This window comes from Mya arenaria, chromosome 4 (genome assembly GCF_026914265.1).
Source record: "Mya arenaria isolate MELC-2E11 chromosome 4, ASM2691426v1".
NCBI lineage: Eukaryota > Metazoa > Mollusca > Bivalvia > Myida > Myidae > Mya > Mya arenaria.
In genome coordinates, this window is record NC_069125.1 from 11826213 (window position 1) to 11849080 (window position 22868).

The following is a 22868-nucleotide window of genomic DNA, read 5'->3' on the forward strand; positions in this document are numbered from 1 at the left end:
ACCCAAGGGGTAATCACATGTCTTCATGCAATGCTAGTGCTAAATAAATGCGGAAAATGTAAATATGTACGTCCTTAACGAGAAAACATACAACTAAAGGTAAATATCAGTTCATCGCGGTCCCAAGCTAATGCAATGTTGAACACAGCAAGGATAATGACATAATGAAACATGTTATACAATAATAATAATAATTAATTAATAATAGAAAATAGTCCTGTCATCAACGGATAAACGTTCGTGTAATAAGTTAGTAAGTGCATATTCAACAAATGCATTCAGTAATACTCCGTACTCCGTTTAAAATCATAATCAGCAAATATTCGAACATTAAAGTATATTTCTGCTTGAGAAAAAGTTAACACCTTTGATTATATTAAATGTTTATATTTATTTATGCGGCATGGTACCATGCATTGGTAATTCAGCCAAGAATTAAACATCTTAATCTTGCAAAATGTATTGACTCTATTTCATTGAAGTCTAAGCTACATTGATGAAGGGCTAATTTAAATCACATAAACTACAATTACTGTCCCCGATAACACAAATTGTAAAGCAATGGGAAGTAACTGCTGCAAACAGATTGCCGTGATGTTATCTGTTTTGGGACCGTTTATCGAAAATGTCAAATATTATTAGACACAAACATTAAGCATTAGTAGATACAAACTAAAATAAACTGTACTGAAGCAATTATAATTTTTTTTAATACAAATGAAACCGGTTGTTTTTTGCAAATATAAAGGTATTAATTAAAATCAAAGGTAGTTCATTTGTCGTAATCATCTGAATAAAAACTCCTACTGGTAACTAATAACTAGTCGATGTAGGCAAGAGGAACGCTTGTTGTTAAACATCTATCTAATAGTGAATTCTGAAGACGAAATGATGTTCTTAAGTATAATGCTTCCTCCTATATATAAAACCTAAAGTCGGCTAAATGTGCACATTTAAATGAGTTTATGATTACAATAAATGGTGTATTAACCATAACCGCAAAGTATATATGTAGATGACTACTGACGCAGAGGACCAAGTTCGAATCCTGCAGCCGACGGATTTTTAAAGAAAATATTAACTAGTCTGATTTCATTGAATCTTTAATTTAAAAGAGAAAATGGAAGCAGAAAACAATGTATGTCAAAATAATTAAGGACATTCATATGCTTAGTATTAAAATTAAATGGAGATTGAAAATGTGACATTGCTTAGCTCTTATATGAAGATATTATTTAATACGACTCTAAATGTCTTTCCTGTCAGTGACTGCAGTTGCGTAAGTAATATAGATTGTTCAGAACAGCTTTCTGTTCAACTTGCAATAATGGTAGTTATGTTGTTGTTGTTTTTATTTAATGTATTGTTATCTTCACTTAAAAAATCAACAACAACATAATGCAATAAATTGTAGGCAGAAAGCTTCATTTTATTATATTGTACTCAATGTTTTACCATTAATGTGGTACCTGTGATCCATCAAACAATTACCATAAAAACTCACAACGAAGGCTTATTTTATCATTGTACTGATGTGGGAAACGGACACAATGTATGATAAATTAACAATGATAAATGAATACTAAAATATCTGTTACGGAACGAGTGTATACACGATTAAAAAATAACGCTGGCGATGCCTCTTTTTCTTTTTCAAAAGGATCATCATCATCATCATCATCATCATCATCACCACCACAACCACCACCACCAATGTAATGATCGTTGTCTAGAAAACACAAAATACAATTAATATAAATTATATAAGAAGAACAGCTGGATAAACGCTGAACAAAATTATTTTCATTACCTGGTTTATGCTAAGGTGCAATAAAAATCCTTGCCAGCCGCCATCAAACTGTTCTTGTTAAAGATATTAGTAAGTGGGTAATTAAGCGTGTGTCATTCCGAGAAAAGTTGAAACAAATGTGTCCTACATATGTTAACCAAACAATAAATCAGTGTGCATACCTGTATACCTCGCAAGTATAACAGTGATATGAAAAAGGTGTCATCCCTTCATACAGTGATGTAACCTAAAAAAGAATGTGCTGCACTTACATAAAACATTACTATCTCTCAATTATTAGGAATGTCTTATAATTTTTCTTGTGTATTAAACTTATCACTTGTTGTTTTCTTAATATTGAACACACAGGTGTGATATAATTAGTGAAATTATCTGTTTTTAAATTGCGTGTCTTCCACATACAAATGTTGAAGTTTCTTTTTTTAAGGTCAAGCAAGTGAATAGGCCATCTTTAGTCATTAAAATCAGCGTTCAACGGCCTAGGCCTTTACATGACTAGGCTAATGCCAGTTGCAATCAGACTGAATACATAATGGAACACTCGGTGCACGCCCACATCATTCGCGCGCAAACAAATACTGTTAAAGCCTACTTGGTATAGGCTTCTACTTATATTGTCGCTGTAATTTCCATTTGCATTTGCAGCTATACCGAATGAAGTACCTTTTGGGAATTTGTTGTCAGTGTTTCTGCATTTGTTGGCACGGGTCGGTGTTTTTGAAATTCTTTGTGTGTATCTAAATTCCTTCTTATTTAATTTTGAAAGCTTAAGGGACACTTATGTCAATATTCATCTTCATATATCTTATGTACTGAAATAATTTAAATGGTAATTCTTGTGGGTTTTAGGGTGGGGTGCATTTCATGAACAATCTTGAAAACAATTTTGCATCAGGAAAATGCTAGAACAGCAATATGGCACTATTATTTTATATTATACCTGACATAAATGTGCACCTTCTTTGTATATATAAACTCGATCGGTCCGTATATCACTGTATTTTAATGAAAATCCAGTTTAATGATGTCAGCGGTTCATATTATATTTTTGGCCGGTCCGGACCTCGCCGAAAATGTAATATGAACCGTTGACGTCATACAACGGGTAAGTGCGGCTTGCTGTTTTTACAACGGCGAAAATTTGTCGCAAGTAAACATTGTTAGCTTTATTCAATAAAACACATTTAAATCGCTTTTAAAATATTTAATGGTAATGAAAAATGTTCGGTAAAATATAAGAAATATAACACACCACTTCGGGCCATATGGCATTGTTAGGACCGGTCAGTCAGCCCCCGAAGGTGAATGGACCTCGGCGTTATATACACTTTCGGTGGCTGACTGTCCGGTCCTTATAATGTCATATGACCCTCAGTGGTGTGTAATATTTCTTAAATATCCTTCATAAACGCCCCACACCCATCCCTGAAGAGTGTAATATAAATAACAGGTTCAATAAGGTCCCTTTAAGCAAATCAGCTCTGTAGTATATTTGCACTGCATGTTGAAATGATAAACTATAAAAATGTTAAAAGTGCTGACAATTTTGGATTAAATCATCGCTTTAAAATGGCTTTAAAGATATGTAAACCCTGTTTCTGTTAGCACCGAATATGTCCATAAATCCTGAAATTGACCGATTTATAAAGAATTAGGTAGGATATGTTTATTATTAATTCAATTTCTAACCTTTTTCGTCTTATTTGTCATAATGTTTAGAAAAATGATATTTATGAGGCAGTGAAACATTGTTACAACTACACGACATGTAACTTACAGTGTAAGGTTATGTTTTGTTTTACATATGGCGAAAAACAACTTGAATGGTTGTAGTTAAAAAACGTTCAACATATATATCAAAGGATATTACGCATGATAAAATCGCTGATTAATATAACTGCAAAAAAGAGACAGACTACTGAATAATCTCAATAAAATATGTTTTGTGAAATTCCATTCTGCATTTTGATTGTTTAACCCTGAACTGTGAGAAATACCATCGTCGCATGAAATATTGCACGGTGTGCCACACTTACCATTATGCACACGATATTCTTTGCATTTTAAATTGAAATCTAAAATGAAGGACATCTTCAAAATTTTAAAGTGTGTTAAAAAATACGGATGATTTTATATTTATAATAGATGTTTATATTGTAAGAAAATGGCATTCCATTCACCTTTGCTCTGGTGAACAGAGGTGATTTAATACATCACCCTGCCTACTCTGTCCTTAACTTATATAGATATTTAGGAATGGTTCTTGTTAGAAACGTGCACTGTTGAAAATTTAGTTTACAAATTCATGAACTGTTTTCTGCACAAAATAAAATTAAATGAAGGACATAAATCTTAATTTTAATATATTGTACTCAATTCAAAATCATTAATATGGTACCAGTAATCATTCATACAATAAAACAAATTAGAAATATCAATTTGAACTAATACCTAGGTCGTGCGTGTTTATATAACAGTAATAGCAGTGTTCACTCGTTCTGTCATGACAAGGTTTTTCTATCTAATATGAATGTCAACATATCGATCACATGAAAATTCGCCAATCTCAAAATTATCCGATTGATGAAGAAATAGACAAAGCTACAAGTATATTTTCAAATAAAACGAAGATCTGTGTTCGTATTCACAAAAACAATTATCGTAAAATTTCAACTGAGTGAAATCCAAGTGCAAGTTTCTTTTTGATAAACCCGTCTACTTTCACGAAATTGTTTTTTACGCATTTATTTTTTTGACCATTTTCTTTCCAATTTCATATTTTGGGTGTTCAAAACTTGTTACGTTTTGTGTAATTTCAACTTTGAAAAGGAGCAATTTTCTACTAATTTGACCAATTAACTGAGAATGCTACATTAATACAGCTCCTGGTCCTTTTTAACAGGAACGCTGCTCCGCAGTGAATGTAGGCATTGCGCGAGCTGCGCAATGGAATTTTATGAAAATATTAATTTTCTGGTTTGTGTTCCTAAAACCGCTGGCCACGGCAATCCGTTTGTTGATGTTCAAAGTCGATTGACAGAATGTTGCTCTTAAATTTTGAAAATACTTCGTAGTTTTGGCGGTAATTAAGCTACTATAATTCAATGCTGCAAAGATGGCTTGAAATGACACATTCATATGCAAACAATAGGAAATATTTCCGGTTCTTCTTATTTAAGGTGGTTAACGATTAGTTGTTATTCACCATTATGCGAAAATCTCCCGAAGATGTTATTACAAATCACGTGAATATCTAATGATTCACTACCTTTAACACGTGTCTTCAACACGTGGTTGGAATGACCGCACAAATCGTGTAATAACAAAACCTGCCCACTGTCATATATATATGTCTTGAAGATGTGACATGTTGTATGACCTCGAGAATCATGAAATCACAAATACGTGTGCATTGTATTATATCTTTGTCGGGAAGATGAGACACTATGGTAATGCCTTTGCAAATCTTGAACGAATCAGATTATCCACTGACTTTGATTTCTGTCTGAAAATTTTGACAGGGTAGCAATGCCCCTGGTTTAAACCGTATTTATTAATATCATGATAATAAATCACCATATAAAATGTTTGCAGGAAAAGGGATTGAATAGATATCTTAGAGCTAATATTAAATCCTCGCTCCTTTAGTGCCCTTGCAAATCATGTAATAAACAAAAACGTTAATAATTACAAATTAGAACTCCAAAGCATTAGATGTTTTTGTTTATCACTGCAATGTTTTCCCGCTTTTTAATTCCTAGTTAATTTTGAATGAATGTCGCTGATGAACATTTTAACGAAGCTGCCATTTCACTGCGAACTCTTGCTGCAAAACATTTAACAGACCTTCACTTCCGTATATTCTTCTGCTTCTAATTCGCAACAAGTGCATGGTAAGGAACCGTAAACCACTCTACAATTTGTCGAGAACAGATTTATGTTTCACATCTTCATCAATAATTAAATCATTACAAAGATATTGTGCAATATTCTCTCGCCCCCTAGGAAGCTATAAGTAGTCATTAAATGAAAGTTGCCGGGTAGAGTCTTCTCTGTGGTAATAAAATCTAGGACCCATGGGGTAATCACATGTCTTCCTTCCACGCAATAGGTGTAGACAAATTAGTATTATTTTATACAATGTTTGTGCTAATTAAATGCGGAAACTGTAAATGTTTATGTCCTTAATTGGAAAAACATACAACTAAAGGTAAATATCAGTTCACTGAGGTCCTAAATTAATGCAATGTTGAACACAGTAAGGGCATTGGCAAAATGAAACACAAACTACATTTACTAATTTATGACAACAAAGAATGAACGTTCGTCGTTCATACTCCCTAAATGCATGCACTAATTATCCGTACTGTTTGAAAATCACAACGTATCAGCAATTAATCGAACATTAAAGTCCATTTCTGTGTGAGAAAAAGTTAACACCTTTGATTATTGTTAAACGCTTGTATTGATTTATAATGTACGATGCCTTTTGACTAATCACCCAAGTATGAAAGAGTTAAATATCTTAATCTTGTCAAATTTATTGACTTTATTTCATTGATTTCTAAGATGCTATAATGAAAGGTTTACTTAAATCACATAAACTACAATAACCGTCCTCGATAACACACGACGTACGGTAAAGGTAGGTAACTGTTGTTATGAATTGGCCGTAATGCTATCTGTTTAGGAACCAGTTATCGAAAATATCAAATACTACAGACACCAAATCATTTATGTATAGCATAACAATACGTTCTTTTCTGTAGCATAGATAAATATTTTAAAAACAAATAAAACTTTTTCATTCTAAAGGAAATTAAAAGTAGTTAATTGCACTCATCTGTGAGTTTTACAGTTTAAAAATATAACCGGTGGCTGATTAAGACACCTTCAGCCAGTTTTTAAGTCTTATATTATTTATCTTACCGAAAAAGGTTCGCGATCATTGAACAAGATTACAATCGCGAAAGTTAAGTGGTTAACACGAAACCATTCGAACGTTGACCAGTTATCTTATGACAGTTATATGTCAGCATTGGTTTCTTTTCTAACCTCCTTCCCAAAATTGTTGATCATTCTTTTCAGAAACATTATTGTGTCAAAATAATTACAAACAATTTGATATTCATGATAAATAATTAAATCATAATAGAAAACATGACATTCCATTTAGTAGCATTAATTTTATGACAAAGGTTATTAAAAACGTTAGTAAATATCTTCCCTGTCAGTGAATGAAGATGTTAAAAACAGGTTTTGTTTAATTACAAAAAAAAAACTTGAAAATAACAGAATGTGACGTAACAGCCACATAATGAATCGCATTATGCGACAAGAATACTATTAATGGTAGGATATAAACCTAAATTTATTATATTGTACTCAATTCAATACCATTAATATGGTACCAGTGATCCATCAAACAAAGAAACAAATTAGGACATACCTGATATATATAAGTAATCGCTGTGTTTATTTGTTGTCAATATCATGTCAAGGTTTTTCTATTTAATATGAATGTCACGTGTCAACACATCGATCACAGGAAAATTTGACATTTTCTCAATAACCCGATTGATTACAAAATAACACAATAACAGATTTTAGTAATGACATGACAACAGTTTTACTTTGTTATTCTTATTTAATTAATATTTATACGCGTAAAAGAGTTTAATTGTCAAATATGACAAAGCATCCAATAGTAAAATTTCTACTTGTTAAGTCCAAATATATTTTTTGACAAATACTATTTCAAACTAATTCTACTTTTCATAAAGTGCATTTATTATTTAGATATGTTCATATTTTTGGTGTTCAAACATCGTTTGTTTTCTCAGAAAATTAAACTTCGAAAAGGACAATTTTCTACAAGGTTAAACATTTAAAGTCCAATTATGTTTAAGCAATGTAAACTTATTGTTTGTATGTATATCCAAAAACTTCTCCCACCCTTTTTAACCCCCAGAATGATAAAGAAATGCATTAATCGCAATAACAAAATGCAAAAAAATGAAAGAATAATCTATGTTTAACGCACACAATGTATTTTGAAATTTCTATTTTACGCAACTTTCTGAATACCTTAAATTCTATGCTGCTCTATAACCTAAGATGCTTCATATATAGAGTCTTTGGTCCTATATAGACGGGTGGTACGCCGCAGTTAATTTTTAGCATTGCGCGAGCTATGTATACTAACACATTACGTAATGTTTGAATGGAATGGAATTTCATGTAAACTTCAACAAAAGTATTGTGTTTCTGTTTTGAGTTATTTTACAATCGCAGAACGACCACCCAAGTATATAACATATAGCCTGTTTGTATTCCGATATAAATGTGGGCCTGCCACATTTGAAGCAATCATAATACGAATATGTATTCTGGTTTTAGCACATAGTTTACAAAAGAGTTATAGCACATTACCTGTTCAAGTGATAAGATGTAATGTAGACATTGAAACAGGCGATCTTTCATATATTTGTATATTGTTTAGGAATGCGATCTTATGTCTGTTTAGTCTGCAGTATGTCATGAAGGTTTAGCCATCAACAACGGACATTAATGTTTTATAGGAATGTAACATGTTTACCATTCCCTCTTATTTTGGTTGAAGATTGTTGATCACCACTATGCTATATTCTCCCGATGATGTCTTTGTAAATCTTGAACAATGATATATTATTCCACTCCCTTAAACGCGTGTTTTAAAAATGCAATACGGTGGTATTCACTTTTCCAATCGTGTAATAACAAAACGTATCCAAATTCCACACAGAGATCTAAGACAGATGTCAGTGACCTCTCCTATCGTGTAATAACAAATCGTGTCCAACTTCCATACAGAGGTCTAAGACAGATGTCAGTGACTTCTCCTATCGTGTAATAACAAAACGTGTCCAACTTCCATACAGAGGTCTAAGACAGATGTCAGTGACCTCTCCTATCGTGTAATAACAAAACGTGTCCAACTTCCATACAGAGGTCTAAGACAGATGTCAGTGACCTCTCCTATCGTGTAATAACAAAACGTGTCCAACTTCTATACAGAGGTCTAAGACAGATGTCAGTGACCTCTCCTATCGTGTAATAACAAAACGTGTCCAACTTCCATACAGAGGTCTAAGACAGATGTCAGTGACTTCTCCTATCGTGTAATAACAAAACGTGTCCAACTTCCATACAGAGGTCTAAGACAGATGCAGTGACTTCTCCAATCGTGTAATAACAAAACGTGTCCAACTTCCATACAGAGGTCTAAGACAGATGTCAGTGACTTCTCCTATCGTGTAATAACAAAACGTGTCCAACTTCCATACAGAGATCTAGAACAGATGTCAGTGACCTCTCCAATCGTGTAATAACAAAACGTGTCCAACTTCCATACAGAGGTCTAAGACAGATGTCAGTGACTTCTCCTATCGTGTAATAACAAAACGTGTCCAACTTCCATACAGAGGTCTAAGACAGATGTCAGTGACCTCTCCAATCGTGTAATAACAAAACGTGTCCAACTTCCATACAGAGGTCTAAGACAGATGTAATTGACTTCTCCTATCGTGTAATAACAAAACGTGTCCAACTTCCATACAGAGGTCTAAGACAGATGCAGTGACTTCTCCTATCGTGTAATAACAAATCGTGTCCAACTTCCATACAGAGGTCTAAGACAGATGTCAGTGACTTCTCCTATCGTGTAATACCAAAACGTGTCCAACTTCTATACAGAGGTCTAAGACAGATGTCAGTGACTTCTCCTATCGTGTAATAACAAAACGTGTCCAACTTCCATACAGAGGTCTAAGACAGATGTCAGTGACCTCTCCTATCGTGTAATAACAATTCGTGTCCAACTTCCATACAGAGGTCTAAGACAGATGTCAGTGACTTCTCCTATCGTGTAATAGCCTAACGTGTCCAACTTCCATACAGAGATCTAGAACAGATGTCAGTGACCTCTCCTATCGTGTAATAACAAAACGTGTCCAACTTCCATACAGAGATCTAGAACAGATGTCAGTGACCTCTCCAATCGTGTAATAACAAATCGTGTCCAACTTCTATACAGAGGTCGAAGACAGATGTCAGTGACCTCTCCAATCGTGTAATAACAAATCGTGTCCAACTTCCATACAGAGGTCTAAGACAGATGTCAGTGACTTCTCCTATCGTGTAATAACAAAACGTGTCCAACTTCTATACAGAGATCTAGAACAGATGTCAGTGACCTCTCCAATCGTGTAATAACAAATCGTGTCCAACTTCCATACAGAGATCTACAACAGATATCAGTGACCTCTCCAATCGTGTAATAACAAATCGTGTCCAACTTCCATACAGAGGTCTAAGACAGATGTCAGTGACTTCTCCTATCGTGTAATAACAAAACGTGTCCAACTTCCATACAGAGATCTAGAACAGATGTCAGTGACCTCACCAATCGTGGTGTAATAACAAAACGTGTCCAACTTCCATACAGAGATCTAGAACAGATGTCAGTGACCTTTCCAATCGTGTAATAACAAAACGTGTCCAACTTCCATACAGAGGTCTAAGACAGATGTCAGTGACTTCTCCTATCGTGTAATAACAAAACGTGTCCAACTTCCATACAGAGGTCTAAGACAGATGTCAGTGACTTCTCCTATCGTGTAATAACAAAACGTGTCCAACTTCCATACAGAGGTCTAAGACAGATGTCAGTGACTTCTCCTATCGTGTAATAACAAAACGTGTCCAACTTCCATACAGAGATCTAGAACAGATGTAAGTGACCTCTCCAATCGTGTAATAACAAATCGTGTCCAACTTCTATACAGAGGTCGAAGACAGATGTCAGTGACCTCTCCTATCGTGTAATAACAAATCGTGTCCAACTTCTATACAGAGGTCTAAGATAGATGTCAGTGACTTCTCCTATCGTGTAATAACAAATCGTGTCCAACTTCCATACAGAGGTCGAAGACAGATGTCAGTGACTTCTCCTATCGTGTAATAACAAATCGTGTCCAACTTCCATACAGAGGTCTAAGACAGATGTCAGTGACCTCTCCTATCGTGTAATACCAAAACGTGTCCAACCTCCATACAGAGATCTAAGACAGATGTCAGTGACCTCGCGAATCGTGTAATAACCAACCTGTCCAGCTGCCAAAAAGATATCTAAAACAGATGTCAGTGACCTCGCGAATTGTGTAATAACAAAACGTGTTGATCTCCCATACAGAGATCTAAAACAGATGTCAGTGACCTCTCCTATCGTGTAATAACAAAACGTGTCCAACTTCTATACAGAGATCTAGAACAGATGTCAGTGACCTCTCCAATCGTGTAATAACAAAACGTGTCCAACTTCCATACAGAGATCTAGAACAGATGTCAGTGACTTCTCCTATCGTGTAATAACAAAACGTGTCCAACTTCCATACAGAGATCTAGAACAGATGTCAGTGACCTCTCCAATCGTGTAATAACAAAACGTGTCCAACTTCCATACAGAGGTCTAAGACAGATGTCAGTGACTTCTCCTATCGTGTAATAACAAAACGTGTCCAACTTCCATACAGAGGTCTAAGACAGATGTCAGTGAGCTCTCTAATCGTGTAATAACAAAACGTGTCCAACTTCCATACAGAGATCTAGAACAGATGTCAGTGACCTCTCCAATCGTGTAATAACAAAACGTGTCCAACTTCCATACAGAGGTCTAAGACAGATGTCAGTGACTTCTCCTATCGTGTAATAACAAAACGTGTCCAACTTCCATACAGAGGTCTAAGACAGATGTCAGTGACCTCTCCAATCGTGTAATAACAAAACGTGTCCAACTTCCATACAGAGATCTAGAACAGATGTCAGTGACCTCTCCTATCGTGTAATAACCAACCGTGTCCAACTTCCATACAGAGGTCTAAGACAGATGTCAGTGACTTCTCCAATCGTGTAATAACCAAAGTGTCCAACCTCCATACAGAGATCTAAGACAGATGTCAGTGACCTCGCGAATCGTGTAATAACCAACCTGTCCAGCTGCCAAAAAGATATCTAAAACAGATGTCAGTGACCTCGCGAATTGTGTAATAACAAAACGTGTTGATCTCCCATACAGAGATCTAAAACAGATGTCAGTGACCTCTCCTATCGTGTAATAACAAAACGTGTCCAACTGCCATAAAGAGATCTAAGTCAGATGTCAGTGACCTCACCAATCGTGGTGTAATAACCTAACGTGTCCAACTTCCATACAGAGATCTAAGACAGATGTCAGTGACCTCTCCAATCGTGTAATGACAAAACGTGTCCAACTGCCATAAAGAGATCTAAGGCAGATGTCAATGACTTCTCCAATCGTGTAAAAGCCAAATAGGTCCAACTGCCATACGGAGATCTAAGACAGTTGTCAGTGACCTCTCAAATCGTGTAATAACAAAACGTATCCAACTTCCGTATATAGATCTAAGTCAGATGTCAGTGACCTCACCAATCGTGTATTAACCAAAGTGTCCAGCTGCCATACAGAGATCTAAGACAGATGTCAGTGACCTCTCCAATCGTGTAATAACCAAAAGTGTCCAACTTCCACACAGAGATCTAAAACAGATGTCAGTGACTTCTCCTTTCGTGTAATAACAAAACGTATCCAACTTCCGTATATAGATCTAAGTCAGATGTCAGTGACCTCACCAATCGTTTAATAACCAAAGTGTCCAGCTGCCATACAGAGGTCTAAGACAGATGTCAGTGATTTCTCCTATCGTGTAATACCAAAACGTGTCCAACTTCCATACAGAGGTCTAAGACAGATGTCAGTGACTTCTCCTATCGTGTAATAAGAAAACGTGTCCAACTTCCATACAGAGATCTTAGAAAGATGTCAGTGAGCTCTCCTATCGTGTAATAACAAAACGTGTCCGACTTCCGTATATGGACCTAACTCAGATGTCATTGACCTCACCAATCGTGTAATAACAAAACGTGTCCGACTTCCGTATATGGACCTAAGTCAGATGTGATTGACCTCACCAATCGTGGTGTAATAACCAACGTGTCCAGACGCCATACAGATATCTAAAACAGATGTCAGTGACGTTACCAATCGTGGTGTAATAACCAACGTGTCCAATTGCCATAAAGAGATCTAAGACAGATGTCAGTGACCTCTTCTATTGTGGTGTAATAGCCTAACGTGTCCACCGTCCATACAGAGATCTAAGACAGATGTCATTGGCCTCTCCAATCGTGCAAGAACATAACGTGTCCAACTTCCATTCTTAGATCTAAGACAGATGTCAGTGACCTCTTCTATCGTGGTGTAATAACCTAACGTGTCCAACTGCCATACAGAGATCTAAGAAAGATGTCAGTGACCTCTCCAATCGTGTAATAACCAAACGTGTCCAACTTCCACACAGAGATCTAAGAAAGATGTCAGTGACCTCTCCAATCGTGTAATAACCAAACGTGTCCAACTTCCACACAGAGATCTAAGAAAGATGTCAGTGACCTCTCCAATCGTGTAATAGCCTAACGTGTCCAACTTCCATACAGAGATCTAAGACAGATGCCATTGACATTGACCTCGTCAACCGTGTACTTACAAAACGTGTCCAACTTCCAAACAGTGATCTAAGAAAGATGTCAGTGACCTCTCCAATCGTGTAATAACCAAACGTGTCCAACTTCCAAACAGTGATCTAAGAAAGATGTCAGTGACCTCTCCAATCGTGTAATAACCAAACGTGTCCAACTTCCACACAGAGATCTAAGAAAGATGTCAGTGACCTCTCCAATCGTGTAATAGCCTAACGTGTCCAACTTCCATACAGAGATCTAAGACAGATGCCATTGACCCCGGCAACCGTATACTAACAAAACGTGTCCTACTTCCACACAGTGATCTAAGACAATACAAAGAATCGAGTGTCTGCTAAGTAGATCCATGTCTGAAAGATGTGTCAGGATGTTACGTCTTCATCATAACTGTTGCAATATCATACAACTGTCGCTCCCCTACCAAGCTCTAAGTAGTCATTTAATTGAAAATTGTCGAGTAGAGTTCGTGATGTGGTAATAAATTCCAGCACCCATGGGGTTTCATGTGGGTAGGTCATAATACAAATAAATAGTTAACGGTAAGTACAAATTCCTATTCTATCATGCAAAGCACGTGCTAATTAAAAGCGGAAAATGTAAATATTTATGTTCTAAATGAGAAAAACATACGACTACAGGTAAATACGATTCCATAGAGATACCGGCTTAATTTAAAGGGACTCCATCATGGTTTGTAAAATGCATTTTTTACGCAAAAAAAATAATTACGAAATAAAGATTGGTAAAATCATATACGAATTATTATAACTAAGATATTAACTGCTGGAACCATTTAGCAAATATTGATATTTGCTCATTACAAATATTATATTTGAACACAAAAGTTTTGGAAAACGTAAGAAAAGCGATTCAACGATTCGAAATAAGTGATTTCAGATACATCACTGGTAAAACTTATTTTTGGTCCAAAACCATGAGCGAGTCCCTTAAATGCAATGTTGAAAACAGTGAGGACAATGGCAAAATACAGCATATATACGTATACAATTTAGGTTATTGTTAAAATCGAGGTCTTTATAAAGATTAAACGTTCACCCTTGACTACTCCTATGACTGAATACGAATCTTAAGACTAACAATACAATTTGCATTGTTTTATTTTTGGTTATCAGACCAAAACACATTACTTTTGCTCCTTGACTAAGGGCGATCTTAAAATAATGCTCTATTTTTAGTCATTTCGTACATAGTTTTAAAGCCAGTTTCAAAACAAAAAGAATTTTGCATTTTAAAATATTGAGTAATCTTTTAAGCAGAACCCCATTATGGCAATTACCTGTTATAGGATCTGAAGTTAAATGTAACTTCATAAAAAAAAACTATTTCGTTTCAAGTTTAATGTGAACGGCCAATATATTAACGATTCATTATAAAAGTTCGGCACGTTGAACGTCGATCAATATGGAATTCAAATATCGAATATTTTGATAAATAGTTCCACCTCATTGGTTAAAAAATATTTCAACAATTACCATAATATATTATACATAATAGCACCATCTACGAAGGGTGAACATTTGTCTTTAAAGTTGGTTTGTCGTGATTCAGTTAAGCACAATTACTTAATGCCTTGGAGTCCTTTGAAAATCACATAGAATCAGTAAACATTCAAACTTCAAAATCTTTTTTGCGTGAGAAAAAGTTAAAACCTTTGATATTTTAAATGCTTGTATTTATTTAAAATATATGGTACCTTTTGATTATTCACACACGTGTTAAAGAGTTCGACCATTTTTATCTTGTAAATTTCATGATTTCAGCTTAAGGACACAGGAATGTTGATTTGTTATGAAGAAATTACTGGTGTTTTAAGTCTAAGTAATAAATCATGAATATTGATGCGGTGGACGTGTCTCTCCGCCAATTTGTATTTTTTACTTTGACATTATCAAGGCATATTAGCTGTCATTATATATCTTCTTCTTTTTTGAAAATCCTCAATGTGATAAGTTGTAACACGAAATTAAAAAAAAAATCACAAAGAAAGAAAATTACATCTATCTCATGTTTCGCTTTAAGAGAATTGTTCAAGAGGCCTAATGCAAGCAGTAAATTTATGCTTGTTTTCGTAAATATAAACAAATGCACAGGTAAAACTATAAAATGCCTTTAACTCAAGTAGCAATCTTGTTTGCAACCTTATTTCATATATTCCCATAGAAAAAATCCTTTACTTTATTGCATGTTGACTAAGATCATTGAGACTCGTGAATTAAATAGACCAAGATCATTGCATCTCGTGAATTAAAGTTACGAAGATCATTGCATCTCGTGAATGAAATAGGCAAAGATCATTGCGACTCGTGAATGAAATAGGCCAAGATCATTGCGAATCGCGAATGAAATAGGCCAAGATCATTACATCTCGTGAATGAAATAGGCCAAGATCATTGCGACTCGTGAATGAAATAGGCCAAGATCATTACGACTCGTGAATGAAATAGGCCAAGATCATTGCGACGCGTGAATGAAATAGGCCAAGATCATTGCGACTCGTGAATGAAATAGGCCATGATCATTGCGACTAGTGAATAACATAGGCCAAGATCATTGCGACTCGTGAATGAAATAACTTAAGATCATTGCGACTCGTGAATGAAATAGGCCAAGATCATTGCGACTCGTGAATGAAATAGGCCAAGATCATTGCGACTCGTGAATGAAATAGCATTAGATAATTGCGACTTGTAAATGAAATAGGCCAAAATCATTGCGACTCGTGAATGAAATAGGCCAAGATCATTGCGACTCGTGAATTAAATAGACCAAGATCATTGCGACTCGTGAATGAAATAGGCCAAGATCATTGCGACTCGTGAATGAAATAGGCCAAGATCATTACGACTCGTGAATGAAATAGGCCAAGATCATTACGACTCGTGAATGAAATAGGCCAAGATCATTGCGACTCGTGAATGAAATAGGCCAAGATCATTACGACTCGTGAATGAAATAGGCCAAGATCATTGCGACTCGTGAATGAAATAGACCAGGATCATTGCGACTCGTGAATGAAATAGACCAAGATCTTTTTAAGAACCTTGGATGAAATACGACAAGGTCATTGCGGCTCATGAATTAAATAGGCCAAGATCATTGTGACTTGTGAATAAAATATGCCAAGATCAAAGTGGCTTGTCACTTAAATAGGCCAAGATCATTGTGACTTGTGAATGAAATAGGCCAAAATCATAGTGGATTGTGAATGAAATATACCAAGATCATTGTGACTTGTGAATGAAATAAACCAAGATCATTGTGACTTGTGAATGAAATAGGCCAAGATCATAGTGGCTTGTGACTTAAATAGGTCATTATCATAGTGGCTTGTAACTTAAATAGGACAAAAACATTATGACTTGTGAATGAAATAGGCCAAGATCATAGTAGCTTGTGACTTAAATAGGCCAAGATCGTTGTGACTTGTGAATGAAATAGGCCAAGATCATAGTGGATTGTGACTTAAATAGGCCAAAATCATTGTGACTTGTAAATTAAATAGGCCAAGATCATAGTGGCTTGTGACTTAAATAGGCCAAAATCATTGTGACTTGTGAATTAAATAGGCCAAGATCATTGTGGCTCGTAAATGGAATAGGCCAAGATCATAGTTGTTTGTAAATTAAATAGGCCAAGATCATAGTGGCTCGTGAACTAAATAGGCCAAAATAATAGTCAGGCTCGCGAATTAAATAAGCCAAGATCATAGTGGCTCGTGAACTGAATAGGCAAAGATCATTGTGACTCGTGAATGTAATAGGCCAAGATCATGGTGGCTCGTGAACTGAATAGGCCAAGATCATAATGGTTCTTGAGTTGAATAGGCCAAAATCATAGTGGCTCGTGAATTAAATATACCTAGAGCATCGTGGCTCGTGAATTTAATAGACCTAGAGCATTGTGGCTCGTGAATTAAATAGACCTAGAGCATTGTGGCTCGTGAATTAAATAGACCTAGAGCATCGTGGCTCGTGAATTAAATAGACCTAAAGCATTGTGGCTCGTGAATTAAATAGACCTAGAGCATCGTGGCTCGTGAATTAAATAGACCTAGAGCATTGTGGCTCGTGCATTAAATAGACCTAGAGCATTGTGGCTCGTGAATTAAATAGCCCAAGATCTTTAAGAACCATGAATGAATAGACCGAGGTCATTGTGGCTTTTGTTACTACATTCATAATATTATGAACAGTCTAGGTTCTGATGATGTTTAAATATATATATTGATAAATGTTACGTATGGAATCTATCAGAATCATACCATTGCTAATGAATAGAATAATGTTTCCTTCCATAGTCCAGGCATAATTCATTCATAACGTGAAAAATATGCCTCAATTACATCCTGAATCTGTCCCTTTTATTTCATACGTTACGTATGATTGACTTCAACAAATAAAATGTTCTTTTATAATAATAAGGACAGCAGACTTTAAATACAATATTTATTTGTAAAAATGCTATAGAAAATGTTTGTTGTAAGGAAGAGAGGTAAATATCATTGCACCAATAGCATGTGTACATACATGTTTGTATCTCAAATAATCCCTGATTGATATGAATTTTGACTAACAAATTATTATGGCAGATAATGTGTTTTATGATATGAGGCCCCAATTTCTTGGATAATCTTACCCGTAAATCCTTGAGTATAACAGAATAAAGTTATTTCACTATTTCGGTTTTGGTGTACCGGTAAATTGAGAAATTTTCTCTTTTTGAGAGTTTTGAGACTTTTAAATTATTTAAAATATAATATTTTAATGATAAACTTTTTTTTGTTTAAAATTATTTTGAAACCAAGTTTAATCAAGCAATTGGTTAAGTGACATATGATATTTAAACCTGTTATGCTTAAGATATTTCACGAAAATTGGGGCCTGTACAATATAATGCATGTCACTGAAAGGGTTGTAGCTATTAAAACCATAATTTTCAAAGATTTCTATGCCATGCCTAAACCTGCATGACAAAAATAATATCACTATCTTATTTATGAATGGATTCAATAAAATCCATTATAGATATCTTTCTTTTGCCAAAGTTGCCACACGGACTTTCCCTTTGAGCACATCAGGTAGATTTTGGAACACTTGTTTATTTATGTAGCTTGGAGAGTATTTATCGGACATGTGAATGAGGAGAATGTTCTCAATGTCTTTAAACAGCTCAGCATTTTCAAATATCTCTGAGAGGTGAATATGGCCCCACTGTCGTGCCTTGTCGACATTTTCTTCCATGTCTTCGGTAGAATCCAGATATGTCGCCTCCATGATCAGCAGTTTTACCTTAAACAAGTCAGGTGGAGCCACACTGTTCGTAAAAACCTGAAATGTTGTGTCACCTGGAATCAAGACAATACAATGTGAAAAATAAGTTGGCAAACCTTTTTTCAAGTTTTCTTTAAAATAAAAATGGTAACTAAGGCCAATATAAATTAATTTCTAGATTTCCATCATTTTTTTTTAATGTGGGCAGGGGGGACATGTTATTATTCATTTTTCTTAGATGGCTGTTTCACTGTTGAATATGTGATCATGCTCTTTCTTATTGTATAAGGGGCCATATACATGAGTTTCTAGATGAACCCTGAACATGATCGCAACAATTCTCCGTTTATACATGTGAATGTTATAGATCGATAACGTAGGTATGAATAAACGCCATTCCAAGACAGTACCGGACCGATACACAAATCAAGACCCTAGTTTTTATTTCAATATAATTTGAGTCAATAAAATTTAAGGGGTGGCAGAAAAAAGGAGGGGCATCGGGGATAAAAATCTAGCATTATTAGTTTATAATCGCTCTAATGACTTCTGTTAAAAAAGTAAAAGAATTTTGGAAACTAAAATTTGGCGGAGTTTGTAATATTTCTTGAAGGAAGTGGCCATTTTAAGTTATTACCTTATAAATATGCATAAATTAAAAAAAAACTTTAAGAAAATATTTTGACTTAAAGGGGCACAATGGTGGATTCAAAATTACTTTTTTCATTTAAATGCATTGTTATATATAACTCATTTGAATTTATTGATCAAAACAAATGGAAGCATTATAAAGCTTTTATAAATGGAGCTTTCAATTAATATCTTGATGTTATGACCACAATTTCCCCAGTTTAAAAATATATATATATTGCTTACATTTTTCCATTCCGAACCCAAATTGTGTATATAGGCTTATTTTTCTTTTTATCATTAAAGTCAAACAAGTTGAACATACTAATGCATTAAAATTGAAGAATTAAGAATTCAATCTATACTATGCCTCTCTAGCAAATTAATATTGTACATTATATTACTGATTTTTCCAAATTTGAATTGGACCTATTTCAATTTAAATCGTTTAACCATTTAACCATTTAAACCCACCGGCAGCTGATTCTTATTGAGAACAGTGTATACAATAGAACAGTTATCTTTAGTTTGCAAATGAGTATATTTATGTTAAAATGTTGATATAAAAAAAATGCAGATGCCTCATTTACATCTGGCACTAATAAACAGTTAATATTCACTATTTCTTAGGAGAACTAAAGACTTTAATCATCATTGACTTTTTAAAAACTGTCTTGAGGTACATTAATATGCATTTCAACCTTGGAAAAAATATTTTGAAGTATAACATTTGATAAATTTACTTTTTAAAATCTTTAGGAAATTATTTTTTATTATTCTCTGATTCATCTACCTGTGAACGCTACTTCTGGAGTTTCTGTTACATCATAAATGTCTACACCATCCTTTTTCTTGGCCCCAATTTCATGCCCTTTAAGGTCCTTGAATTCTGGTTTTAGTTTCTTGGTTGTCTTGTAGACCAGATATCCTTGACTCGCAACCCGATGCACAGTCGGAAATGGTATTGCATAATGATTACCCCCCAAGCTGTAGAATGAAAATAAAGCTTTACGGATGAATTTGAACAATGATTACCTTCAATAAAAACCAAATGCAGTTAATCTGTCTCCACAATAAGAAAGCAAACTTTTTCAATATAAATTTACAACTAATATTCTTTTATTTCTCTGATGAGAGCAATATATATTTTTCTTCAAAATATATATGTGATAACCTTGCAAGATCTCCAATTCTTACAACCACAAAACAAATATTAATACCAGGTAGTACAAAACTGTGTTTAAGATAGAAATGATCTTATCTAATTATAAAGCTATGAACCTCCAAATGTGTAATTAAAATTCATAAACCTTTTAAAGGCACTTCATATACATCATAATAAATATCATGCCATTTTTCAATATTCATAATTTGCAGTGTGCTTGAGGAACTTACATTAATATTGTCCCCAGGACTAATGCCAACTATGTGTGCATTTTGGAGAACTTGTTTATCCTCACTGATCACAGAAAACTGTCTGCAAGCTTCTTGCAAGGGAGTTACAAGATGAGGTGGTACATAATATGTTGCACCTTTCAGACCATTCAACTCTCTCTTCTTGATATGATGTGGAACAGCAGATATATGGTCCATGTGTCCATGGCTGCAACAAAAATGCATATTTTATACTTGACATCGGCATCCAAAAAACACCACGCACTAAACTACACTCTGTAATAAATACAGCAGGTCAAGACTAGACTTGATTGTCATGATAATACCAGCTTTTTATATTATTTCTTTGATAGGAACCTAACAAGCAAAGGAGAGTCAATGAAGCTTGGACTAATTTTAGACTAATAATCTATGTGTACCCCTAGTTTCATTAAGTGTAATTATTATAACTATTATTTATAACTATTGTAACTGTAAAGAACAAAGTGTTAATACAGATCATTCATGTCACCTGTTACAATGTACATTTTGTCAATGCAAAACATATACACAAGTTATTCTAGGTTAAGTCCATATAAAAAGCCGCTTCAGAGTCTTTGACAATTTTGTTTTGGTGACTCTGCGCATCCATATCCCACTTGTTGTTTTCCTAGCCAAGAATGGCAGATCCCTGCGCTAAGTATATTGAGCGGAAAGATAACGGACAGCTGCTAGATAGTTCAAAAACGGCAATGCTTTGTTGACAGATCGATCTGAATTTTTGTTTCATGAAATACTAAGTGTAATAAGAGAAAGGTTAATGGCTCAAAATATTTTATTTGTAACATTTGTGTTTTTATTTAACAATGCAGTGTTAAATACTGTGGAGTTACAATTAAAAAATATATTTTACATTGGTATGAATCAGTGGACTTGTGGCATTTAGGGAACAAAATGAATATCCAAATGTTAAAAAAGTTCCCCAAACGTGCATTATCAATTTATTGTGGCTAATCCTAGTGTAACGTGGGATGTCAATGAAACAAATAAACACCAGATAGCCGAGCTTTCTGGCGTAATGAAACAAACACCAACAGATCCCTTCAGGGAAAAGCATGCTCGACCCTGAAGGGGTCCACTGGTCTTTATATACACTAACTTCTCTATTCTCACATAGCCCGGGATTTGCTAATTTGCATATTACCAACCAAGTTTACATCCGGTATGAACGTACTTCCGTTTTATACGGAATATTATTATGAACGCACATCCGCCGCTTACAGCGGACCGTTACACTATGAATGTACATCCGCCACCTACAGTGGACTGTTACATTACTTTCCCCTCCGAGAAGACTCGTCCCGAGTATTGGACTGGGAAACACATGGGTAAGGCAACTCCGTTCCGGCAGTTGTCATTATCCCACTGCTGCCATCATTTGTAACGTGCGACCTAACAAACAAACACCAGATAGCCGAGCTTTCTGGCATAATAAAACAAACACCAACAGACCCCTTCAGGGAAAAGCATGCTCAACCCTGAAGGGGTCCACTGGTCTTTATATACACTAACTTCTCTATTCTCACAAAGCCTGGGATTTGCTAATTTGCATATTACCAACCAAGTTTACATCCGGTATGAACGTACTTCCGTTTTATAGCGAATATTATTATGAACACACACCATTACACTATGAATGCACATCCGCCGTCTACAGCGGACCGTTACACTAGGTACCAGTAGACCATATCATACCTGATTAAAATTTTATCACAACCAACGTTTTGTCTGCAAGAATATCCCATGTCAAAGCAACATATCATCCCCCCTAATTTCTTCCTCACGACTACTGATGTTTCAATTCCAGAAATTGACCATGCAAACACATTAAAGTCACTGATGTCCATGTATCCTTTTGAATCAACTGGGTCTATAGTAAGGTCAACAATCTTATTTTCGACATCCATTCTTATTTTTGAATTAAACTTCTTCCAAAAGTTACACGTCCCCTTTACTAAACGATGTAGCAATCGCTGAGTCATAGAGTTTCACAATCAAGACTGTGACTTGCAATCAAATTGATTACAAATTGTGGTGACATTTCAACGGAAGTGATAAACAGCTGATTGTCAACAATATGGGAGTAGCGTCCCCTTATTCTTTTG

At 35.0% G+C, this 22868-nt stretch overlaps 1 protein-coding gene across 1 annotated transcript; it reads right to left on the reverse strand.

The window, feature by feature from the left end:
• Positions 1 to 17866: 17866 nt before the first annotated feature.
• LOC128230109 (uncharacterized) lies at positions 17867 to 22816 on the reverse strand. Its single transcript, XM_052942125.1, has 4 exons — positions 22459 to 22816; positions 20721 to 20932; positions 20123 to 20311; positions 17867 to 18773 (listed from the first exon to the last, which is right to left on the reverse strand). The coding sequence occupies exons 1-4, from the start codon at positions 22743 to 22745 to the stop codon at positions 18448 to 18450; spliced, it is 1014 nt and encodes a 337-aa protein (XP_052798085.1). The 5' UTR covers positions 22746 to 22816; the 3' UTR covers positions 17867 to 18447.
• Between the last annotated feature and the right edge of the window lie 52 nt (positions 22817 to 22868).

What these genes read in the sequence shown, in the direction of transcription:
- LOC128230109 (XM_052942125.1), bottom strand. Translation starts at nt 22,745, where the DNA reads ATGACTCAGCGATTGCTACATCGTTTAGTAAAGGGGACGTGTAACTTT. An exon ending in TGTGATAAAATTTTAATCAG is followed by an intron (nt 20,933 to 22,458) that starts GTATGATATGGT and finishes TTTTTGTTGCAG; the next exon opens with CCATGGACACATGGACCATA. An exon ending in TGGGGACAATATTAATGTAA is followed by an intron (nt 20,312 to 20,720) that starts GTTCCTCAAGCA and finishes TCTACAGCTTGG; the next exon opens with GGGGTAATCATTATGCAATA.